Consider the following 19704-nt stretch of genomic DNA (forward strand, 5'->3'; position numbering starts at 1 on the left):
ATATGCATGACATGGGGTCTCAGTGACTGGGTTGGAGTCTCTGTTTGTCGTTAAGTTCAGATGTTCACTGTTTTTGACTAACAAAAGTTAAGGGGTTTGTTGACAGGTTAGACAGATACATGTCTCAGGATTATGTATAACTTGAGCATTATTTTAATGTCAGTGATAGCCTATCCATGTTCTGTATGCAAAATCTATTGTCATAAAATAAGCAAACGGGTCCAGGTTCCATTCTTGGGGTTCTTATGCCATGCACATTTTTTTTCTCCATTTTAAAACACTTTTTTTACTCAGCCCCACCCACATTGATCTTAATTAGCTAAATAGGTCAATCAGGTTTTAGAAAAGGTAAAACACAACGTGTGATATAGGATCCCCAGGACTGGTATACGGAACCCCTGAATTAAACAAAGTCATTACTAATTTTGCTTACCCTCTTACAGATTGGACTTTCTGATTCAACTCCTGTTGTGCTGAGACACGCATGATGTTCACATGTCGCAGACACTGCCCTATGCAAACGTATAGTTGCTTTGCTTTTTCAAACTGCACATTTTTCTCAGCTCAGTGTGCCAGTTGTTCCCCCTGTGCACAGCTGTACTGAAACTGAACAGTGCTGGCACAAACCTTGGACAATCGTAAGTTTATAATAATCACACTAGATGAATGATCTAATTTAATGCACTTCTTCTTTCGGCTATTCTCTTTCAGGGGTCACCACAGCGGATCAAACTCCTCCATCTGGCCCTGTCCTGAGTGTCCTCCACTGACACCCCAGCCACTCTGATATCCTCTACCACTGCATCCATAAACCTCCTCTTAGGTCAAGAACTCCACTGCTGTCTCTCCCAAACATTTCCATGCCTCCACTGGAATATCATCAGGTCCAACTGCCTTACCACACTTCATTCTCTGAATTGCAGCCCTTACTTCCTCCTTGCTCACCTGAGGCACTTCCTGATTCACAACCTCTACCTCTTCTAACCTTCTTTCCCTTTCATTCTCTTGATTCATCAGCTCCTCAAAATACTCCTTTCACCTTCCCAAGACACTCTCCTCACCAGACAACACATTTCCATCTTTATCCTTTATCATCCTAACCTGCTGCACATCCTGCCCATCACAGTTTCTCTGTCTGGCCAATCTGTACAGATCCTTTTCCCCTTCCTTAGTGTCCAACTTCTCATACAGCTTGCTATATGCCTTCTCTTTAGCTTCTGCCACTGCTCTCTTTGCCTTGCGACACATCTCCTTGTACCTCTGTCTACTTTCTTCATCTCGCTGAAAATCCCAATTCTTTTTAGCCAACCGCTTTCCTCTCAAACTTTCCTGAACTTCCTCATTCCACCACCACGACTCCTTGTCTATCTTCCTCTGTCCTGAGGTCAAGTACCTTCCTAGCCACATCCCTCACTGCATTTGAAGTTTCATCCCAGGTATCCAGAACACCACCACCATTACCCAGTACCTGCCTCACCTCATCCCTGAATTTTACACCACAGTCCTCATTAGGGATGCAAATGATTAATCGACTTTCGATTAATTGTCGATCAAGAGGTTACTCGATCAAAATGTATTAATCACGATTAATCGTTAGAGAGCGCTCCTGTAGTAACTTGAACAGAGCGTAAGAACGAGAGGCGAACACGTGTCGCGAAAGACCAGAGTGGAAAACAAAATGAAGTGGGCGAAAAAACGTGTGGTGTGGGACCATTTCAACATTGTTAATTTAGGCAAAGAAGTCAGATGTTCTCTGTGTAATGCGGTATTGAAGTACAACAGTTCCACTAGTTCACTCAATTATCATTTGAACACTGTGCATGCAGCTGTCCTGCATATCACCAGTGCACCTGGTCAACCTAAAATCACAGCTACACTGGGAAGGCGAGCGTTTTCGAAGCTCGCTACGAAAAAAGAAGAGTGAGCTAAAAACAAAGCTATCTACTGCTACTGCTGTAGCACTTACAACAGATTGTTGGTCGGCTCTAACAACAGAAAGTTACATTACCGTGACGTGCCACTACACTGACGAGAACTGGCAGCTAAAATCTGCAGTGCTGATTACGACGAACATGTCGGATAGACACACCGCTGACAATTTAGCTGACAAGCTCTATGATGTTGTGGAGACTTGGGGACTCTCCGGTCGCGTTACAGCGTGTGTTCACTACAACGCTAGAAACATTGTCCAAGCTTGGGCTCAATAATATTCTGTTTGGCTCTCTATTTAATTTCTTCTTAAAATTTTTTTTTTATGTCTAATGTTTCAAATGGAGCCAGTCCTTAATTTATTCCTTTTTTTTAAATGAAAGAATGTGTTTTGTTATACCCTGTGCTCTTCCTTTATCTTAAAGTAAGTGTTAACTACAGCCATCCTTTTAGCAAAATCTACCACCATTTGTCCTTCCATATTCCTTACATTAACACCATATCTACCCAACACCTCCTCATCATCACTGTTCCCTCCACCAACATGTCCATTTGAATCTGCTCCAATAACCACTCTCTTCATTAGGAACCTGCAAAACAACTTCATCTAACTCTCTCCAGAATTCTTCTTTCTCCTCCACATCACAACCTACCTGAGGAGCATAAGTACTGATGACCTTCATCATCACCCCATCGATCTCCAACTTTACACAGATCACCCTGTCACTTACTCGCTTTACCTCCACTACAGTCTTACTAAATTCATCCTTCAGGATTACCCCTACTCCATTTCTCTTCCTGTCTACACCATGATAGAAGAGTTTGAAGCCACCACCAATGCTCCTGGCCTTGCTCCCCTTCCACTTGGTCTCCCGTACACACAGTATATCTATCTTCCTTCTGTCCATCGCATCAGCTAGCTCTCTCCCTTGACCTGTCATAGAGCCCACATTCAACGTACCAACTCTAACCTCCACTTTCCTGCTCTGCCTCCTCTCCTTCAGCTTCAGAACCCTCTTCCCCCTCTCCTCCTCGTCCCAACAGTAGTCCAATTTCCGCTAATGCCCTGCCTCGACCGACCCGGTATGGAATTTCTGTTTTTGATCCGCATCATTTGATTTGGCGCAGTTTTTACACCGGATGCCCTTCCTGACGCAACCCTCCCTATTTATCCAGGCTTAGGACCGGCACTAAAATACACTGGTGTGTGCACCCTAGTGGCTAGGTTATCTAATTTAATGCACTGCCTGAATTAAATTACAGCAACTTTTGTCCATATTATTAGGGTGTAAAGCCAGGAGCAATCAACAACATGGTGATCACAAAACCTGTGCCAAATGGAACATCTCAAGGTGGAGTTAGGTATGATGCTTAATTACTTCTAATTAGACATGCAATTGTGCAGTTTAGCTGCTCTATCACAAATGTATAGTTACAATTAACTTTAATTTAAATATTCTAATTTAATATTAAACTAAATGCTTATAGTTTGGGATATTGTCTGTACTTGAATTTGTAGGAGTGGACTCTACAGGGGCATGGTGACCACTGTAGGCATGGCATCCCACAAGCCAGCTGTGCAGTGTGCATTTGGTATGGTGCAGGAAGGCATTGGTCTGTCATATCAGCAGCCTGTTTTACCATCACGACACATCACTCTCCACCCTGATGTGCCATCAACCCCACTTCTTCCTCTAAAAGACCACCACCTTGATGCACCCACCTGTGCTTTTGTGTGCACTGAACAGGAACTCTTTCACCTGAAGTCTTTGGAGGTATCACTTGATATGGCTCACAGAATTGAGATGTCAACTCTGGCACAAGCCTAGAGTAACAGCGTCACGTTTTCGTGAGGTGTGCCATGTCAGAGGGCATAGCTCTGCAGAGTCCCTTGCTGAACGCATCATCAGAGGTACCAGACGGACGGCTGAAATGAAGAGAGGTCTAGAGATGGAGTCCGGAGCAGCATCTGAGTATTGCAGGATACTCAATGTAAATCACACACCATGTGGCCTCATCATCCACCCAGATGCTCCCTGGCTTGGTGCAGCCCCTGATGGTGTCGTATTTGACCCCACTGAATACCCCCAGTTTGGCTTGGTCGAGATTAAATGCCCTAATGTGAAGAATTACATTGACTGTAAGTATCTGTATATGGAGTACGGATGTTCAAAACTAAAAAAAGACATGCGTATTACTGGCAGATTCAAATGTCAGTTACTAATCAGCGGGCTTCACTGGTGTGATTGTGGTGTGGGCTAAGGAGGATTTTTTTTTTTGTGGAGCGTGTTTATATGAATGCAGATGTACAGAGACAAATTCGTGAGAAGACAGATTTATTTTACTTCTACACATATATGACAAAATATCAGTCATTGAAATGTTAACATGTTCTATACAGAATCTTTTTTAAATCAAATGTTCCCTTATTTAACAGTATTTGAGCTTTTCTTAAACAGCACAATGTGTTTTTGATGTAAAGAACCTGGAAATATGAAAAAAGTTTATGAAAAAAATATTTACAGTCACAAATGAAACTGAACAGTGCTGGCACAAACCTTGGACAATCGTAAGTTTATAATAATCACACTAGATGAATGATCTAATTTAATGCACTTCTTCTTTCGGCTATTCTCTTTCAGGGGTCACCACAGCGGATCAAACTCCTCCATCTGGCCCTGTCCTGAGTGTCCTCCACTGACACCCCAGCCACTCTGATATCCTCCACCACTGCATCCATAAACCTCCTCTTAGGTCAAGAACTCCACTGCTGTCTCTCCCAAACATTTCCATGCCTCCACTGGAATATCATCAGGTCCAACTGCCTTACCACACTTCATTCTCTGAATTGCAGCCCTTACTTCCTCCTTGCTCACCTGAGGCACTTCCTGATTCACAACCTCTACCTCTTCTAACCTTCTTTCCCTTTCATTCTCTTGATTCATCAGCTCCTCAAAATACTCCTTTCACCTTCCCAAGACACTCTCCTCACCAGACAACACATTTCCATCTTTATCCTTTATCATCCTAACCTGCTGCACATCCTGCCCATCACAGTTTCTCTGTCTGGCCAATCTGTACAGATCCTTTTCCCCTTCCTTAGTGTCCAACTTCTCATACAGCTTGCTATATGCCTTCTCTTTAGCTTCTGCCACTGCTCTCTTTGCCTTGCGACACATCTCCTTGTACCTCTGTCTACTTTCTTCATCTCGCTGAAAATCCCAATTCTTTTTAGCCAACCGCTTTCCTCTCAAACTTTCCTGAACTTCCTCATTCCACCACCACGACTCCTTGTCTATCTTCCTCTGTCCTGAGGTCAAGTACCTTCCTAGCCACATCCCTCACTGCATTTGAAGTTTCATCCCAGGTATCCAGAACACCACCACCATTACCCAGTACCTGCCTCACCTCATCCCTGAATTTTACACCACAGTCCTCATCCTTTAACTTCCACCACCTGATCTTAGGTTCCGCTCTCACTCTCTTCCTCTTCTTCACCTCCAACATCATCCTACATATCACCATCCTATGCTGTTTAGCTACGCTCTCCCCGGGTAACACCTTGCAATCACTAACCTCTTTCAGGTTTCGTCTCCTACAGAGGATATAGTCGACCTGTGTGCATCTTCCACCACTCTTATGTTACCCTGTGCATGTAACCCATGTAGCCTATCTGTTGACCTGGTGTGCTAAAACACACTTTTTGCAAAACATTAAACACAGTTGTTCACATAAGACATTCAAACATTCAAAACTGAAAATCATGTGTTTCTTTTGGAAAACACTGCCACGCAACTGCTACACTCACCTACCAAAATCCATACCCAGTCCTCCTCACACGTTACAACACTTGAGCTTTGTATGTTTAAATCAATAGTGGTTTAAATTGATGTCCACACACTCAGTCTGTATTGTCTATCTTTTTGCAGGCTTCTACCCAAGACGATTGCATGCAAGCACCTACAAGCACCTGGGAGATGGTCTGACTTGCCAGTGGATGTACTGATGCCGGGGTTGGATGTGCCATTGCCGCAAGAGGACGTGCTGATGCTCCTACCTGAGGCCCAACATCTACACCGAAGGGACTGTGGGAACTAGAACCATAAATGTAGAACCACCTTTTGTCCACAAATACGGACTTGTGCCAACAGGCTGCCCAATGGAGGATGGGTTCCCTTTTCAGTCTTGGTCCTCCCGAGGTTTTCTTCCTAATTTTTTATTTATTTATTTAAACTTTATTTTACCAGGGAAAAATCCCATTAAGAACCTCTTTTTCAAGGGAGCCCTGGCCAAGATGCAACAACAGCAATACAGTTACAGCCAACAAATAAAATTACAAAGTTAATTAAAACAGGTGCATGTGAGGGAGGCTGTCTCTCCCTCACTTCCTAATCCCCACCATCATCGGGGGTTTTTCCTCGCCACTGTTGCCTTTGGCTTGCTCATTAGGGATCTGGAGCCATACGATTGTAAGGCTGCTTTGTGACAACATGTGTTGTAAAAAGCGCTATATAAATAAATTTGACTTTGACTTTATGACCACAGTGTACCCTTCTTCTGATGGCTACTTCCAGCAGGATAACTCGCCATGTTATAATTCATGAATCATCTCAGACAGATTTATCGAACACAACAATGAGTTCCCTGTACTCCAGTGGCCTACATAGTCAGATCTCAATCCAATAGAGCACCTTTGGGATGTGGTGGAACGGGAGATTCGCATCATTGATGTGCAGCCGACAAATCTGCAGCAACTGCGTAGCAATCACATGATGCTATCATGTCAACATGGACCAGACTCTCTGAGGAATGTTTCCAGTACCTTGTTGAATCTATGCCACAAAGGATTAAGGCAGTTCTGAATGCAAAATGGGGTCCAACCTGGTACTAGCTGCAAGGGTGGTGAACCCGAGGGTAGAGAAGGATCCATTAGCAGGGTTGCCAACTTTTGCCGTTCGCTTGGAGTGAGATTTTAACCTGGAGCCGGTGGCGAGTGTATTTTGTTGAGCGGGGGGGTGGATTCAGTGTTATATCCAGGGTTCCCACGGGTCCTTGAAATCCTTGAAAGTTTGTGAATCTGAAAAAATAAGTTCAAGGCCCTGGAAAGTTTTTGAAAACAGGCATAAAAGACAGCCGTCCTTGACGGTCCTTGAATATTTTAGAGGGTTTGAAATTTCACATGGATGAAGACCGCGGTCACAGAATAATAGGGCACAGTTGGTAAGGAAGTCAATATTTACAAAAGATTGCTATGAAAAAGATTGCCATGATGTTTTAAATTTCTCATCCTTTGTTGAAAAAATATGATCTGATATGAGTTGTTATAAAGATTTAAAGAAAGTCTGCAAAGTGATTCCTTTAACATTTTATATTCAGAGTTGACTGTTTCGATGCCCATGTTAAAAGTGAATGACTGTTGAGTTCAAGTGTAATAACAAGATTATCACTGATGGTATGAGACAAAAGATATAATAGATATTCTTTCAAGAAACATCCTAATACAAATTATAAAACCACAAAGGCTTGTCAAATGGCTCATGTCTTCTAAAGTAAAAGAGACTCATTTCAAAATAATAAATAAGATATATCCTGTAGCCATGTTTCTTGAAAGAAGAGTTAAACTTGATGTGGATTAATGGACCTTTTTTAAGTCAGAAGATGAATCCCAGGAGCATTTGTTTTTCCATCTCAATCTTTACAAAGTTTTTGCATGGACACTAGAAACTGGATTAATCTCAAACTTCTTTCTTTTGATACCATTATACTTCAGTTCGAATTTCTCTGATTCCATAAATTCACTACCATAAGTGGAGTGGTTAAAAGGCTGTTCTCTTTATGAATGAATATTATTCTTTATTAAGTAGATTTAAAACTATGCTAGAATCATCTCACGCCAGATTTCTCTAGAAATCTATAGTTCTAATCTCATTATATGGCTTTGCTCCTCTGTTTTATGTATGTACTGTATGTGTATATGCATATGTGTATTATTGTTATTATTATTATTATTTGTCTACTGTCAACGTGTCATTATTTTGCCAGCACAAGTTCATTTAAAATTACATTGATTCTACAGGGCCTATGCTGACTTTTACTTGGCAAAGTTTGGTCATTCTCCTGTAGAGAAATTTGTTTGTTTGTTCAGCACCGAAAGCAAGTGTTTCCTGTAGGTAGTTGTTGATCCTTCAACAACTATAGCCATTTTATGTGAATGTCGTCATCTCAGATGTGCATTGCTAAATTGCCAGTCATGCACAGAAAATTTCAGGATGCATGGCTTGAAATGACATTCAGTCTTTTGAATTTGCGTTGTATTAACATCGTTTTTTGATAACATATTCAGGGGTAAGAGTAGGTAAATGCTGGCAGGTGCAGTCCTTGAATTTGAGGAAGTTGGTCCTGGAAAGTCATTGAAAGGTCCTTGAATTTTATGTTAACCAAGGTGTGGGAACCCTGTATATCGCCGGTGGATGGCGCCAGAGCTAGCGAACTAGTAACGTATTGAATCATATATGTGGATCTGAGGTAAATAAACTGGATATTTTTTTTCGGCGTGAGATATCGGAAGTGTGGCGTGAGAGCGTGTGTTTGAGAACGGTCAAATGCGTGTGTCTCACGCTCAATGCGTGAGAGTTGGCAACCCTGCATTAGCAGGTGTAAAGATGTTGAATTTTAATATAGAAAAACAATGAACTGAAGTCCCAAAAGGGGACGACCCCAAAGGGTAGACAGGCAGGAGCACAAAAGGGCAAGACAAAAACGGGAGAGTCAAAAACCAGAGAAGACTAAGAGCAGCAGACAAAGGTAACAAAAGGGCCAAACAGGCAGGAGGATCAAAAACACAGAGCAAGGATCAGAAACCAGAACATCAATCAGAGAAATACACAGGATCACAGCTTGGTAAAGACACTCAGAGAGGCAATACTTCGCACTGGCGACTTGTGAACAGAGTCCTTAAGTAGGGTGTGGTGAATAGTAAATTAGAGTCAGGTGTTCTTGTCAATATTCCGGCGATGGCGCCCTCTGGCGGTCACGGGCGTGATTGCCATTCCTGACGCTAGCAAGGTGTGCCTAATAACGTGGCCGGTGAGTGTATATACTATATTATACTATATTATATAGTGTATATGATTGTGATGGAAATTGTGTTACACTGATTACAAGAGAATTGTGAAGTGTGATTCAGTATGAAATCATGTGCTCATGTGTATGTGTGTATTATGACCTATGTTAAAGGAATGTGCAGAGGTAGAAAACACTCTTATCTGCCTTGACCCGCGGACCCATCAGCTGTTTCTATAAGCTGCTGCTTATACTAAAACATGAAAACTACTGTCAGGAGAGAATGCACATGTAAGGCAAAAACTGTCTACTGTGCATTCTGCCTTGTGTTCTCAGTGTGCCCAAATGTAGTGTAAACATGTGATAAGAACCCCGCCTACTAAACGGTATAAAGGAGGGGGACGGTTCTCTCTCCTCTCAGCTTCTGTTCTAGACTGAACTTTCATGCTTATTTTGTCTATTAATAAATTTCTCTTTTAACCACGCCTGAGTCCTCGTATATTTCAGAAATTTCCACGACAATGATAATGAATTACATGAATGGTTTATACCTATTATTTTTACATTTTAATTATGACCAAAACTGCTATATTTATTTAAAATATCATGGGTATACATTCAACATAATACTAATGCTACTCCCACCACTAATAATAAAACTACTGTAAATGTTTTGTTAATTTTCCTTAGCTCAAGGACAGTAACGTTTCACTGGGGGCCATCCCGTTATTTACCACTAGGTGGAGTATGGATGGCATGCAGGGCTAAATGATCACTTAATTCTAAATATTTTAAATCTATTTTAATTATCTAACAATAAAAATGAATTATTGTAATAATTTAACCATCAAGCTAAAAAAAGTCTAGATCTGGTACCATGGAAATGTCTTCAGAAGGTACAAGGTGTGTGGAGCACAATGCTAATAAATCTTTTTTTCTTTTAAACTTTAGATAATTCTCCAGTGGTATGTTTCTGTATTCATACAAGTGCTAGAGCCATCATAAGCTCTTTTTTGAGGTTCTAATTTCTGTAATCCATGTTAAATTAACTTATTCCGACAGATGCACATGAAGTCAGAATCACATGCCCACTCAACAGGCAAACAGACCATCTTTAGTACAATTAACAGCCTTTAAAATAACTTGGATGGTGGCTGCAGTCAGCTTCTAGGAATCCTCATGAATTATCATTTGTGTAAGTCAGATCATATGGTAGTCTGAATGCCAGCCTCACCACACAGTCCATAAACCACATACAGTGAATTAAGTGTAAATGGAGTTTGTCACCATACTGGACCAGTAAGATAACACAATGCAACATAATGTAAGCATATTTTATTCATTCTGCTTTAACTGGAGACTGGAGTGACTCTGGAGTGTAACTGGAATCTTGGAGGTTAAGCAACAGCTGAGCTGGAAGACAAGAGACAAAAAGGTCATTCACTCACTCAAACACTAGCTTTCACCTTCAGTGCTGTAAACCACCTAATAGGTTTACCTGGTAGGTTCTGCAGATGCATCCTGGTATCCAGGATGTCCTGGAGTCTGTTCATCAGCACAAAGTAACGTAGGAGAAGCTCCTTGGGCCACAGCACCTTCTCATCCTCCATCTGGAGCTGCATCGCCTGCATGTTCTCCTCCACATACGTCTCCCAGTCTAAAATATCTTCTTCATATACAGTGGAGCCTCCTGGGTGGAAATAGACTCCTCATCCTCCTCAAGTGTAGTAGGAAGTCTGGACAAAGAGCAAAATGCAGTAACCAAAAAATACCTATATAGTAACCAAAAAGTTGTACATTGTATTTTGGACTAGGGCTTGTCATGGTATGCCAGCCCTGTAGCCCAAGGGAGACGCCCACACACATCTGCACACACCCTTCATTTATTCTACACAAGTGACTGTAAGGAAGGAGTGAAGCTACACAAGCCCCCTGCTCTTCTGAAGTCACAGCGCCAGGGTCTCAACTTCTCGAAACATGCATGTTCAATCTCCTGAATACTAATGACCTCCACCTGTCCCTGTGTGTCCCCACCCTCCTCCACCTTTCTTACACTACTCACTCACCACTTTACATTGTGAAGTTTTGCCTCTGACGTTGCATAGTGAGCGTTCCTTGCTCGTTTTTGCCTACCGGTGTTGTGACCTTTGCTTCTCCCTTACACCTCATTCTCAGCCCGACCCCTGGATTTGTAATGGACTCTGGACTGTATGGACCATGCTGCCCTGACCCTGCTGCCCTGTGTTCGCTTCTTTTTGTGCTGCGTGTTGTGTGTGTCTTGTGCTGCTAGCTACAGTAGATTGTGTCTGGAGAATAAAGAAGCACTACGCTGCATTTAGATCCTTTTGTGGTTTTTCCAGCACATATTACAGTCACAAATGTTACAGGTTTTGCTTCCCATCTATGTGGGACCATTACTTACCCACTAACTAGAGACTGGCTTAATCTGCTAAAATCAGAACAAAAAACAAACAAAACTTGGCTATTAATTTGTCTATTTGCATGCATAAAGATTGTCTGAGCAAATTGTTTAAGTAAAAAAACTACAGCATGAAAGAACTACTCACCTGCATTTCAATTTGTTGTTGCACTTGAGAGTTCGCTCCTTACAGAACCGAATGTATTTTCATGTGTGGGTATGCAACATGGATTTGGCTTATTAATATTGTTCATTAAATGACAATGAATGAATTCTTCTGCCCTTGCACTACTTTACCATCTGCATATTTCATTCAGCACAACTAATGACTTGTAGTGTAAGCTACCAAAAATGCCAATTACAATGTTCAGGAATATGAAGGAGCGAATACAAATCCACAGAACAATGTAAATGCTGCAGGTGATGCTGTCCAGCTCTGGAACCCTTTGTACTTCTGACAGCAGGACACACCAGTGAGTCATGGTGAGCAGCGTGAACAGTGTGATAAATGCATTGTGCAGATCTCTGGAGAACACAACCAGCACACTCACTTTCAAAGCAAACACTGGCAATTATCAAATAGAATGTAAAAACTGAGGAGTCCAAAATGACTGAGGAGCGACTTTAGGCAAACAGCCAGAGAAAAGAACCAAGAACTATTTACTACTAATGTCACGGCCTTTCCCGACAAAGGGCAACATTTTATATTTCCCTTAGCCCAATCCCAACCACTACACCTTGGGGAGTCACAAGTTGACAAATGCAGAGAGAAGACGGGAATTTGCACAATATATTTATTCAACAAAAGAATTTTATATTTAAAAAAAAAAAAAAAAAGAATCAACTCCAAGTGCACCCAGTCCCAGTCCAGAACCTCGGCAGCCAGTTCAAGGAGGGACACGCAACAGTCCACTTAGTGTTCTGGATAGCAATGCTGCAGACAAAGGACAGAACAAAAACAAAACGCAGTCACCACTCAAAATAACTGAAATTGTAACAAAGAAACAAAAACCCACAAAGACGCAACACAAAAATGGAGCCCAAAGAATATAGAATATTTTAGCCAAACAAAATGTTCCCCAATAGGCTAGCACTGGAAAAAAACTACTTAAAACACCACAGCAAACCCTCCAAATTATAAACCCCAAAATAAATCAAACCAAACAAATCCAAATCCCTTACACAACCAAAAATCAAATAATGAAATAAACCTATAGCAGTACCCAGCCTAATAGAAAGCAACTTCAGTATTTATAGCAACGGACTCCAACAAACTAAAACGATTAAAATGTACTGCCCTAAAACTACGACTGGTGGATGGCAGAAGGTTAAAATTCTTCTAAAAAGGTAGGGGGTTGCACTTAGCTTTGGGAAAGGTGAGCGTCCTCACCCTTCCTTTTAATCAGTGCGCTTCTCGTGCACAGACAGCACCAGCAGCAGAGTCTCTCACGTTCTCGCTTCCACCAGCAGCTCAGCTGTATTTACTCCGGCACGTCCCAACTTCTCAGATCAGTCGGACAAAACAGACACCGCTTGGTTCACTCGGTTCACCCTTCAAACAACGGAAGTCTTTCCGCTTTGTTGCGTACTTGCCAGAGTCGGGAGCAGTGTCCGCCTGTGTCACGCCTTTTCTGGCCTTTAACACATGAATGGTGGAGAAAATCAAGCGTTGACAGGTCATCTAGGCTACATGCTGTCTAAAGTGACGTCATTCATAAATAGTCATTTTTTATTAGAAAGCCTTTTATCTACTAAGATTTGGAAGAAAAGCAAGGGGCTATTTACACAATTCCCATAGAAACGCAACCCATTAACAGATATAACGGATATAGCATTGAAGTGATGATCACCTTTACAGCTTGTTGTTTAGCAGTTGCCTGTAGTCTGCTGGTCTGAATCATATTTAACTAATTAATTGTAATGAAAATACCATCTAAGCATTAATCATTTTAAAATGGTAGTCTGTAGCCTTATCACACAAGGGGGGAGGAGTGTTAATGTTGAGCAAATAATAACTCACTTGAATATTACCAGTAATATAAAAAGATGTAATATACCACACATACCAGTGTGAGCGGTAATTTAGGAAGGAAGTTTCTAATTGTGTCTAGCCTTATAATTTTGATTGTAAGGGCAGGGTAAAGGTTAGGTTTCTGCCAACATGTAAAATCTTATGGAATTTGTATCTGTCCCCATGGACAGAGGTATCTATGTTCCCAAATCTGAAAGGCAGAAGCCGTTCTTAATGAATTATCTCCTACGATTGGACGACAGGAACAGACAGAAATAGACCTGAACTGAACTGAGCAGATGTGTAGCCTGTCTTGTTAAGTGTGGATGTAGGTGCTTACATGTGTATCCTGACTTAGTCATGGCATGGAGTTGGGTTTAGGGGGATACTGCTGCTTCTCCCTGGTCCACCATCCACGGGACCACATTCTTCTCTCCAGCCCCACTGGAGACAACAGCAAAACAGGAGCAGCTGGAATTCAGCCAGTTCTCTATGTGTTTCAGCAGATGTACCTGAGTTAGAAGGTGAGCTACTACCTTTGCATGTAGAAAAGCAGGTAGGCTGTTTTTGCCCTGCTCTTAAGGACGGCTGGCTCTGTCTTTTTTGAAACCTTTGAATCGTTGAATTTTAACCAGCACTCTCCTTTCTCCTCAGCTACGTCGCTGATGTAGTGCCCTGTCAGGGAAGCAAGATGTCATTAGTCACTTTATAGTTTCTACTGCATGTTTGTGGATATTATCAGACTGCTCACCACTGTCCATGCTGCCACCCAAATGAGACACCACAGCGTGGAGTCTGTAGATGTCTGTGTGAACAGTTTCCTGCAAACAACAAGTACATCGGTTTTTTCATATGATTAAGTAAGAATGCATCTTAGATCGTTGATATGGGTCTCTCTCATATCTATCTATCTCTCTCAGCCTGTCTTTCTCAGTCTCTCTCAGCATCTTTCAATCTTCTTTTTCATCTCTCTCTCTATTTCCTCACCAGTGGGCTGACGTGCTGTACTTTCTCTCCCTGTCCTTCTCTGCTCTCATTTACTACTAATGGGTTGAGAGAACTACATCATTATGGCAGGTACGTATAAACGTAGACAGGTTGTAAATCCAAAATTTAATTGATCACTGTAGGAAAATGGCTGATGTTTACCTTGTTCTGGCACAGAGCTTTTCTCCAGATTATCCTCCTCATGTCCTTTGTCCTGGGTGTATGCTGGTCCACTGTGGACACATCACAAAGCCATTCAGTTAGCGTCTCATTGCTAATTGTGAAAGGGTGGACAGAGGTGAGAGAGCGTATGCTCAGGCCGTTGTACAAGCTGACCTTAACGGTTGCCCGAGTGAAGCCACTCCAGGGAGGACAGAGAGGTCCAGCTCTGAGGGGATGTCCATTAGGGTTGTTAGTTTCTTGCCCAGCATGTCAAACCTCTTAATGTGGAGGATCAGAACTCTGTTCCAAAAGGAAAAATGATGTAAGAATTGGAAGAGTGTGAGATGACTGCTTTAAAACCATTGTTTTGTGGTAAAACTCATTGTTTGTGGTAATTCACATAATGCGAGACTCACCGTGGGAGTGTGAAGAACTCCACCACTTCACATGCCTCGGTGCCTTGACCACATTCACATTTGAACTCCAAAACCGTTGACTGAAAAAAAGTTTTGATTGAGAGTGACAATGGTTAGGATGGCTCCCTAACTTAACAAACTGGCAAAAAAAGTGTTGTCCAGTAGGGGTGTGTGAGGTGACAGACCTTGAAGTAATTGTGTAGGCTGTCAGTCAAGGTAGAGCTCAGGTTAACAGAGAGGTGGTTGAAGTCCTCCACTCTGGAGCTCTGCAGTCCACAGCTTTCAAACAACAGAAATCAACAGAGAGGTTACAACATTCACACAGAAATAACCCACATTATCCCATACCAAGTGTGTGCATACTTTGTGACAATGCACACTCTGAAGAAACACATGTTAAGAACAGTTGATTTACAAGAAGGAGATGTGGTGATATAGCACAGAATTACCTGCTGCAGGTGCGCACAGATTTGAGGTGAAACTCAAAATTTGCCACAGGGCAGATGTAAGAGAAGGAGGAAACCCTGAGTGTCTCTCCCTCCTCCTTCAGCTGAAGCAAACACATCATCAGGAACTCATGGGCATCCTGTGGAAGACAGTACATCGGAACGGCATTACTCCTGGACTTCAGCAGCAACAGAGTTGAGAAAACAAAGAAGGTTGTGTGCAGTTCCTGCAGACTACTGCATGTGGTTCTGATGTGTTCTGAATGGCTCAGAGGGTTGTTTAGCCGAACCTGTTCGTAGTCCTCTCCAAACGCAGGGCATCTGACTGAAATACAGGCATTCAGGGCTCTCAGGAGCTTCTTCTTCTTTGAAGAGCTACGACTAGTGAGCCTGCCTTGCTGTAGATCTGCAAAACATCTACGCACAGTAACAGGGAGACCAATGTGGTTTATAACTCTCAGCATCACAACACCTCTCTAAGCACTCATAATTGAACAGTTCATTTAGACATGTGAATCCTCTGTTCCTGATTGGCTACCTGAGCATCTGGCAGCTGGATGGATCCGTCCAGCTGGAGCACTGAGCTCTGATGGGGCTCCAGAAGCAGGAGAGACTCAGAAGACACTGCAGAGTGGCGTTCATATAACATGTATTCCCAATGTTGGGAAACCTAACAGGACATTAATGTTTAGAATAGATTTAATACATAATCAGTAAAACTTCCAGGCCACTAGGTGTCAATGTCACATAATTTCAGAATTTGAAGAAGAACTGCAAAAATACTTATTGCTCCTTTAATTGCTACGTGCCTTTATTTTGGTTCAGAGATAAAGACTGTGTACATTACATCTGTGTACACTGCAAAATCACGTAATGGTTGTGTGCTAAAACACAACGTGTTCAGTCTTTACCCGAGCTGTCGGATCTCTGTGTCTCTGCCAGCAGAAACAGTGGGGGCGTGTCCTTGGCCCTCACCCTGGCCACTCTCAGTCACCCTTTCACTACTGACGATGTGCGGTAACAGGTGCTGCAAATTCTGCACACGAAAGTCTCCCTCTACCACAACAGCCGGAAATCTGAAAGAGAGAGTAGAAGTGACAGATGAATATGGAGTTTGTGTAGTGCACAAAATGTTCACATACATACAAATGTTGTTTTTAATATTTTTCAGTTTCTCTTGATTTATGCCACAATGTCAATATATAACCATTATAGATTGTCCATACTTTACTGTGCCATGAAGATGACTTTAATAATGTACCCACCTATCCATGGGCACGGAGCACACATCTTTATCAGCAGCCCCTATGGAGAGAACAAAACCTTGGAGTAAGTGTCTTTGACTAAAACATACTATAGGGACAAAATCATAAAAGATTCTGAGCTCTGACCAGGAACAATCCCTTCCGTGTTCTTGGGTTCAGTAGGGAGTTTGTTGTTGGACCTGGGGGCAAATAATTCCAGGGAAAAATCATAGACAGAATAAATAATAACCAAATGTGCATGTGACTACACATGTGCATGTGACTACACAATTCATAAGGCTGGGACGGTTTTCATACCTGGTTAAGTGTCCCTCAGAGGAAGAGGAGCAAGAGATGGAGGAGGAGCTGACATTCAAGGACTGAGTGTCAGTTACTTGTGTCAGGGAGGATGACTCTATATGTCTCCACCATCTTTGCTTTTTCTTCTTTTTAACTTCACTATTCACACCCTCTTTGTTCTTTTTCTGTAGGAAAGCATTGGTTTGTCAAATCATGGGTATGGGAAACCTCAGTACACCCTAAAAAGCATCACATCTTAAATCGAAAAAATATCGGAGAAAATATCGGAGAATCGGAGAATAACCGGTATATAAAATGCCGGTTACTCCTTTTTAGACCACAACGTATAAAAACGTTAGATAGCTACCTTCATACACGAGTAAATGCAACCCATTTGTCCGATATACGCTACTTCCTAACAGAATTAATGTAAACGTCGTCGCGTCGGGTTTGCAGGTACATTAAATGTGATGTTCGCGATATATTGACCTGGTTCTATTGTGCAGCGCTGTCACGGCCTCGTTGTTAACGTCAGTAGCTATATGACGTAATAGTGCTGCGTTCTGTTGTCGTTAAGTGTGAAGCTGTAAGCTCCAGACTATTTAGCACAACTTCTATACCCTAAATCCCAAACCAAACACTTAGGTCCTCAGACACAGGTCTTCTGGTGATTCCAAAATACAAGCTTGTTACTGCTGGTGGGCGCTCATTCTGTGTAATGGCCCCAAAACTGTGGAATGGCCTCCCGCAACATCTCCGCCTCTGTTCATCCTTTTCCTCCTTCAAAACTCAGCTTAAAACTCACCTTTTCTCTCAGTATTTTCTCCCTTCCACATAGTCATAGTATGGTTTAATTAATTATATTTATTAATTTAATTTTTATTTGTTTTTTTTTTCCCATAGGATTTTTGTAAAGTGTCCTTGGGTACTAGAAAGGCGCTATATAAGTTTAACTTATATTAAATACGTTGTTTAAATATCTAAGTGACGCACTACCGCTACTAGTGGTGAGAAAGTGTACTGCATTTTATTCAAAATCAATGCGGTCCGGCGGCCCTCTGCGGCCCAAAGTTTAAAACTGTTGTTCTTTTGAGGCCCTCAAGGTGGCGTTCGCGGCCCACAGTTGGGTTAAGAATCTCATCTAGATGAGGTTTTGGGGCTAAATCATCTCTTGACTGTCATGATGATGCCCGATGTTGTGAGGGTTTTGTGTGTTTTTTTGTTTTTGTTTGCCCAATCTTTCCTTTGCAACCTTTCAGTGACTCTGCAATATACTCCGCAGGGGACGACCAAGTTCATGGTCATGGTTCATGGATCATGAAATCCCTTCACCCTTTAGTGCTAAGGTTTAGTGATTCATCTTATACATTATTATACTAGAAAAATCCACATACTAGAATGTAAGATACTGATTAGTGAAAGAAATCTGCACAATTACACACACAGCTTGGGCACCTTGCAGGGCTTTGAGCTTTTATGAAAAGTGCGGTTCAATTATATTTCACATGTACAGTATCAGCTACTCTTTTTGCATTTTAAAGTCCCCTCTAATTTATAACTGTCCCAACAATATTTCAGGTTGTCCTAAAATATTTCCTGATTGCTTATAAACTGTTTTCTTCACAGCTGATTGCCTGACTGAATCTATAGATTGCCTTTCCTGCATTTACACTGAATGTAGGTTTGACAACATTATAAAGGATATATGTTTTCCAAAACATGCATAGAAATTCAAGTCATGGAGTACAAATTTAATTTGATCAAATTACAACTTGACAGAAAAAGTAAAACTGCATTTTCATTAAATAAATATACAAAATTCAGATTCAAATTGTAGCTGTAGAGAGAGGAATAAAATCCATCCAATTGTCATTAACAAAAAACAAGCAAAAAACAAAACACACACACACACACACACACACACACACACACACACACACAAAAGAGATTTGCCAGATTTCTATACGATGAAGATTTTTTAATCAGGTGTCAACAGCACGACATCTAACTTGGATAAAGCCACTTCTGTTACGTAAGGGAAGTGTCTGATGGAAGTGTCCTGATGGAAGTGTCTGATGGGAGGGTCTGATGGGAGTGGATCAGAACTCTGTTCCAAAAGGAAAAATGATGTAAGAACTGGAAGAGTGTGAGATGACTGCTTTAAAACTCATTGTTTGTGGTAATTCACATAATGCGAGACTCCACCGTGGGAGTGTGAAGAACTCCACCACTTCACATGCCTCGGTGCCTTGACCTTGACATTCACATTTGAACTCCAAAACCGTTGACTGAAAAAAAAGTTTTGATTGAGAGTGACAATGGTTAGGATGGCTCCCTAACTTAACAAACTGGCAAAAAAGTGTTTGTCCAGTAGGGGTGTGTGTGGTGGACAGACCTTGAAGTAATTGTGTAGGCTGTCAGTCAAGGTAGAGCTCAGGTTAACAGAGAGGTGGTTGAAGTCCTCCACTCTGGAGCTCTGCAGTCCACAGCTTTCAAACAACAGAAAATCAACAGAGAGGTTACAACATTCACACAGAAATAACCCACATTATCCCATACCAAGTGTGTGCATACTTTGTGACAATGCACACTCTGAAGAAAACACATGTTAAGAGCAGTTGATTTACAAGAAGGAGATGTGGTGATATAGCAAAGAATTACCTGCTGCAGGTGCGCACAGATTTGAGGTGAAACTCAAAATTTGCCACAGGGCAGATGTAGGAAGAGA

The 19704-nt window shown here is 41.8% G+C and overlaps 1 protein-coding gene and 4 long non-coding RNA genes across 7 annotated transcripts; 1 reads left to right on the forward strand and 4 right to left on the reverse strand.

Annotated features, from left to right (window-relative positions):
- Positions 1 to 2310: 2310 nt before the first annotated feature.
- Positions 2311 to 4429, forward strand: LOC143506874 (uncharacterized). The gene is made up of 3 exons (XR_013128528.1): positions 2311 to 3132; positions 3215 to 3291; positions 3449 to 4429. It is a non-coding gene; the product is annotated as an uncharacterized LOC143506874 (long non-coding RNA).
- Positions 4430 to 10338: 5909 nt separating this feature from the next.
- LOC143506871 (uncharacterized) lies at positions 10339 to 10937 on the reverse strand. The gene is made up of 3 exons (XR_013128525.1): positions 10868 to 10937; positions 10490 to 10727; positions 10339 to 10404 (listed from the first exon to the last, which is right to left on the reverse strand). It is a non-coding gene; the product is annotated as an uncharacterized LOC143506871 (long non-coding RNA).
- Positions 10938 to 12255: 1318 nt separating this feature from the next.
- LOC143506873 (uncharacterized) lies at positions 12256 to 14871 on the reverse strand. Of its 2 annotated transcripts, none has more exons than XR_013128527.1 (5): positions 14745 to 14871; positions 14176 to 14641; positions 13958 to 14096; positions 13762 to 13865; positions 12256 to 13046 (listed from the first exon to the last, which is right to left on the reverse strand). It is a non-coding gene; the product is annotated as an uncharacterized LOC143506873 (long non-coding RNA). The 2 variants fall into 2 exon arrangements; XR_013128526.1 differs by having other exon boundaries at positions 14173 to 14641.
- A 729-nt stretch (positions 14872 to 15600) lies between these two features.
- On the reverse strand, positions 15601 to 16821 carry LOC143506872 (ubiquitin carboxyl-terminal hydrolase 37-like). Its single transcript, XM_076996469.1, has 5 exons — positions 16698 to 16821; positions 16344 to 16508; positions 15971 to 16102; positions 15723 to 15849; positions 15601 to 15606 (listed from the first exon to the last, which is right to left on the reverse strand). Exons 1-5 carry the CDS (start codon positions 16703 to 16705, stop codon positions 15601 to 15603), a joined length of 438 nt encoding a protein of 145 aa, XP_076852584.1. The 5' UTR covers positions 16706 to 16821.
- On the reverse strand, positions 16822 to 17881 carry LOC143506876 (uncharacterized). 2 transcript variants are annotated; one of them, XR_013128529.1, is made up of 3 exons: positions 17782 to 17881; positions 16995 to 17161; positions 16822 to 16876 (listed from the first exon to the last, which is right to left on the reverse strand). It is a non-coding gene; the product is annotated as an uncharacterized LOC143506876 (long non-coding RNA). The 2 variants fall into 2 exon arrangements; XR_013128530.1 differs by lacking the exon at positions 17782 to 17881 and adding an exon at positions 17344 to 17771.
- Positions 17882 to 19704: the final 1823 nt, after the last annotated feature.

This window comes from Brachyhypopomus gauderio, unplaced genomic scaffold, assembly GCF_052324685.1.
Source record: "Brachyhypopomus gauderio isolate BG-103 unplaced genomic scaffold, BGAUD_0.2 sc580, whole genome shotgun sequence".
Classification (NCBI taxonomy): domain Eukaryota; kingdom Metazoa; phylum Chordata; class Actinopteri; order Gymnotiformes; family Hypopomidae; genus Brachyhypopomus; species Brachyhypopomus gauderio.

Excerpts from the sequence above, each read along its gene's own strand:
- LOC143506872 (XM_076996469.1), bottom strand. Across the intron at positions 16,103-16,343 it reads ACAGAGATCCGACAGCTCGG|GTTTCCCAACATTGGGAATA; the intron begins GTAAAGACTGAA and ends ATGTCCTGTTAG. Across the intron at positions 15,850-15,970 it reads TCCAGCTGCCAGATGCTCAG|ATGTTTTGCAGATCTACAGC; the intron begins GTAGCCAATCAG and ends TACTGTGCGTAG.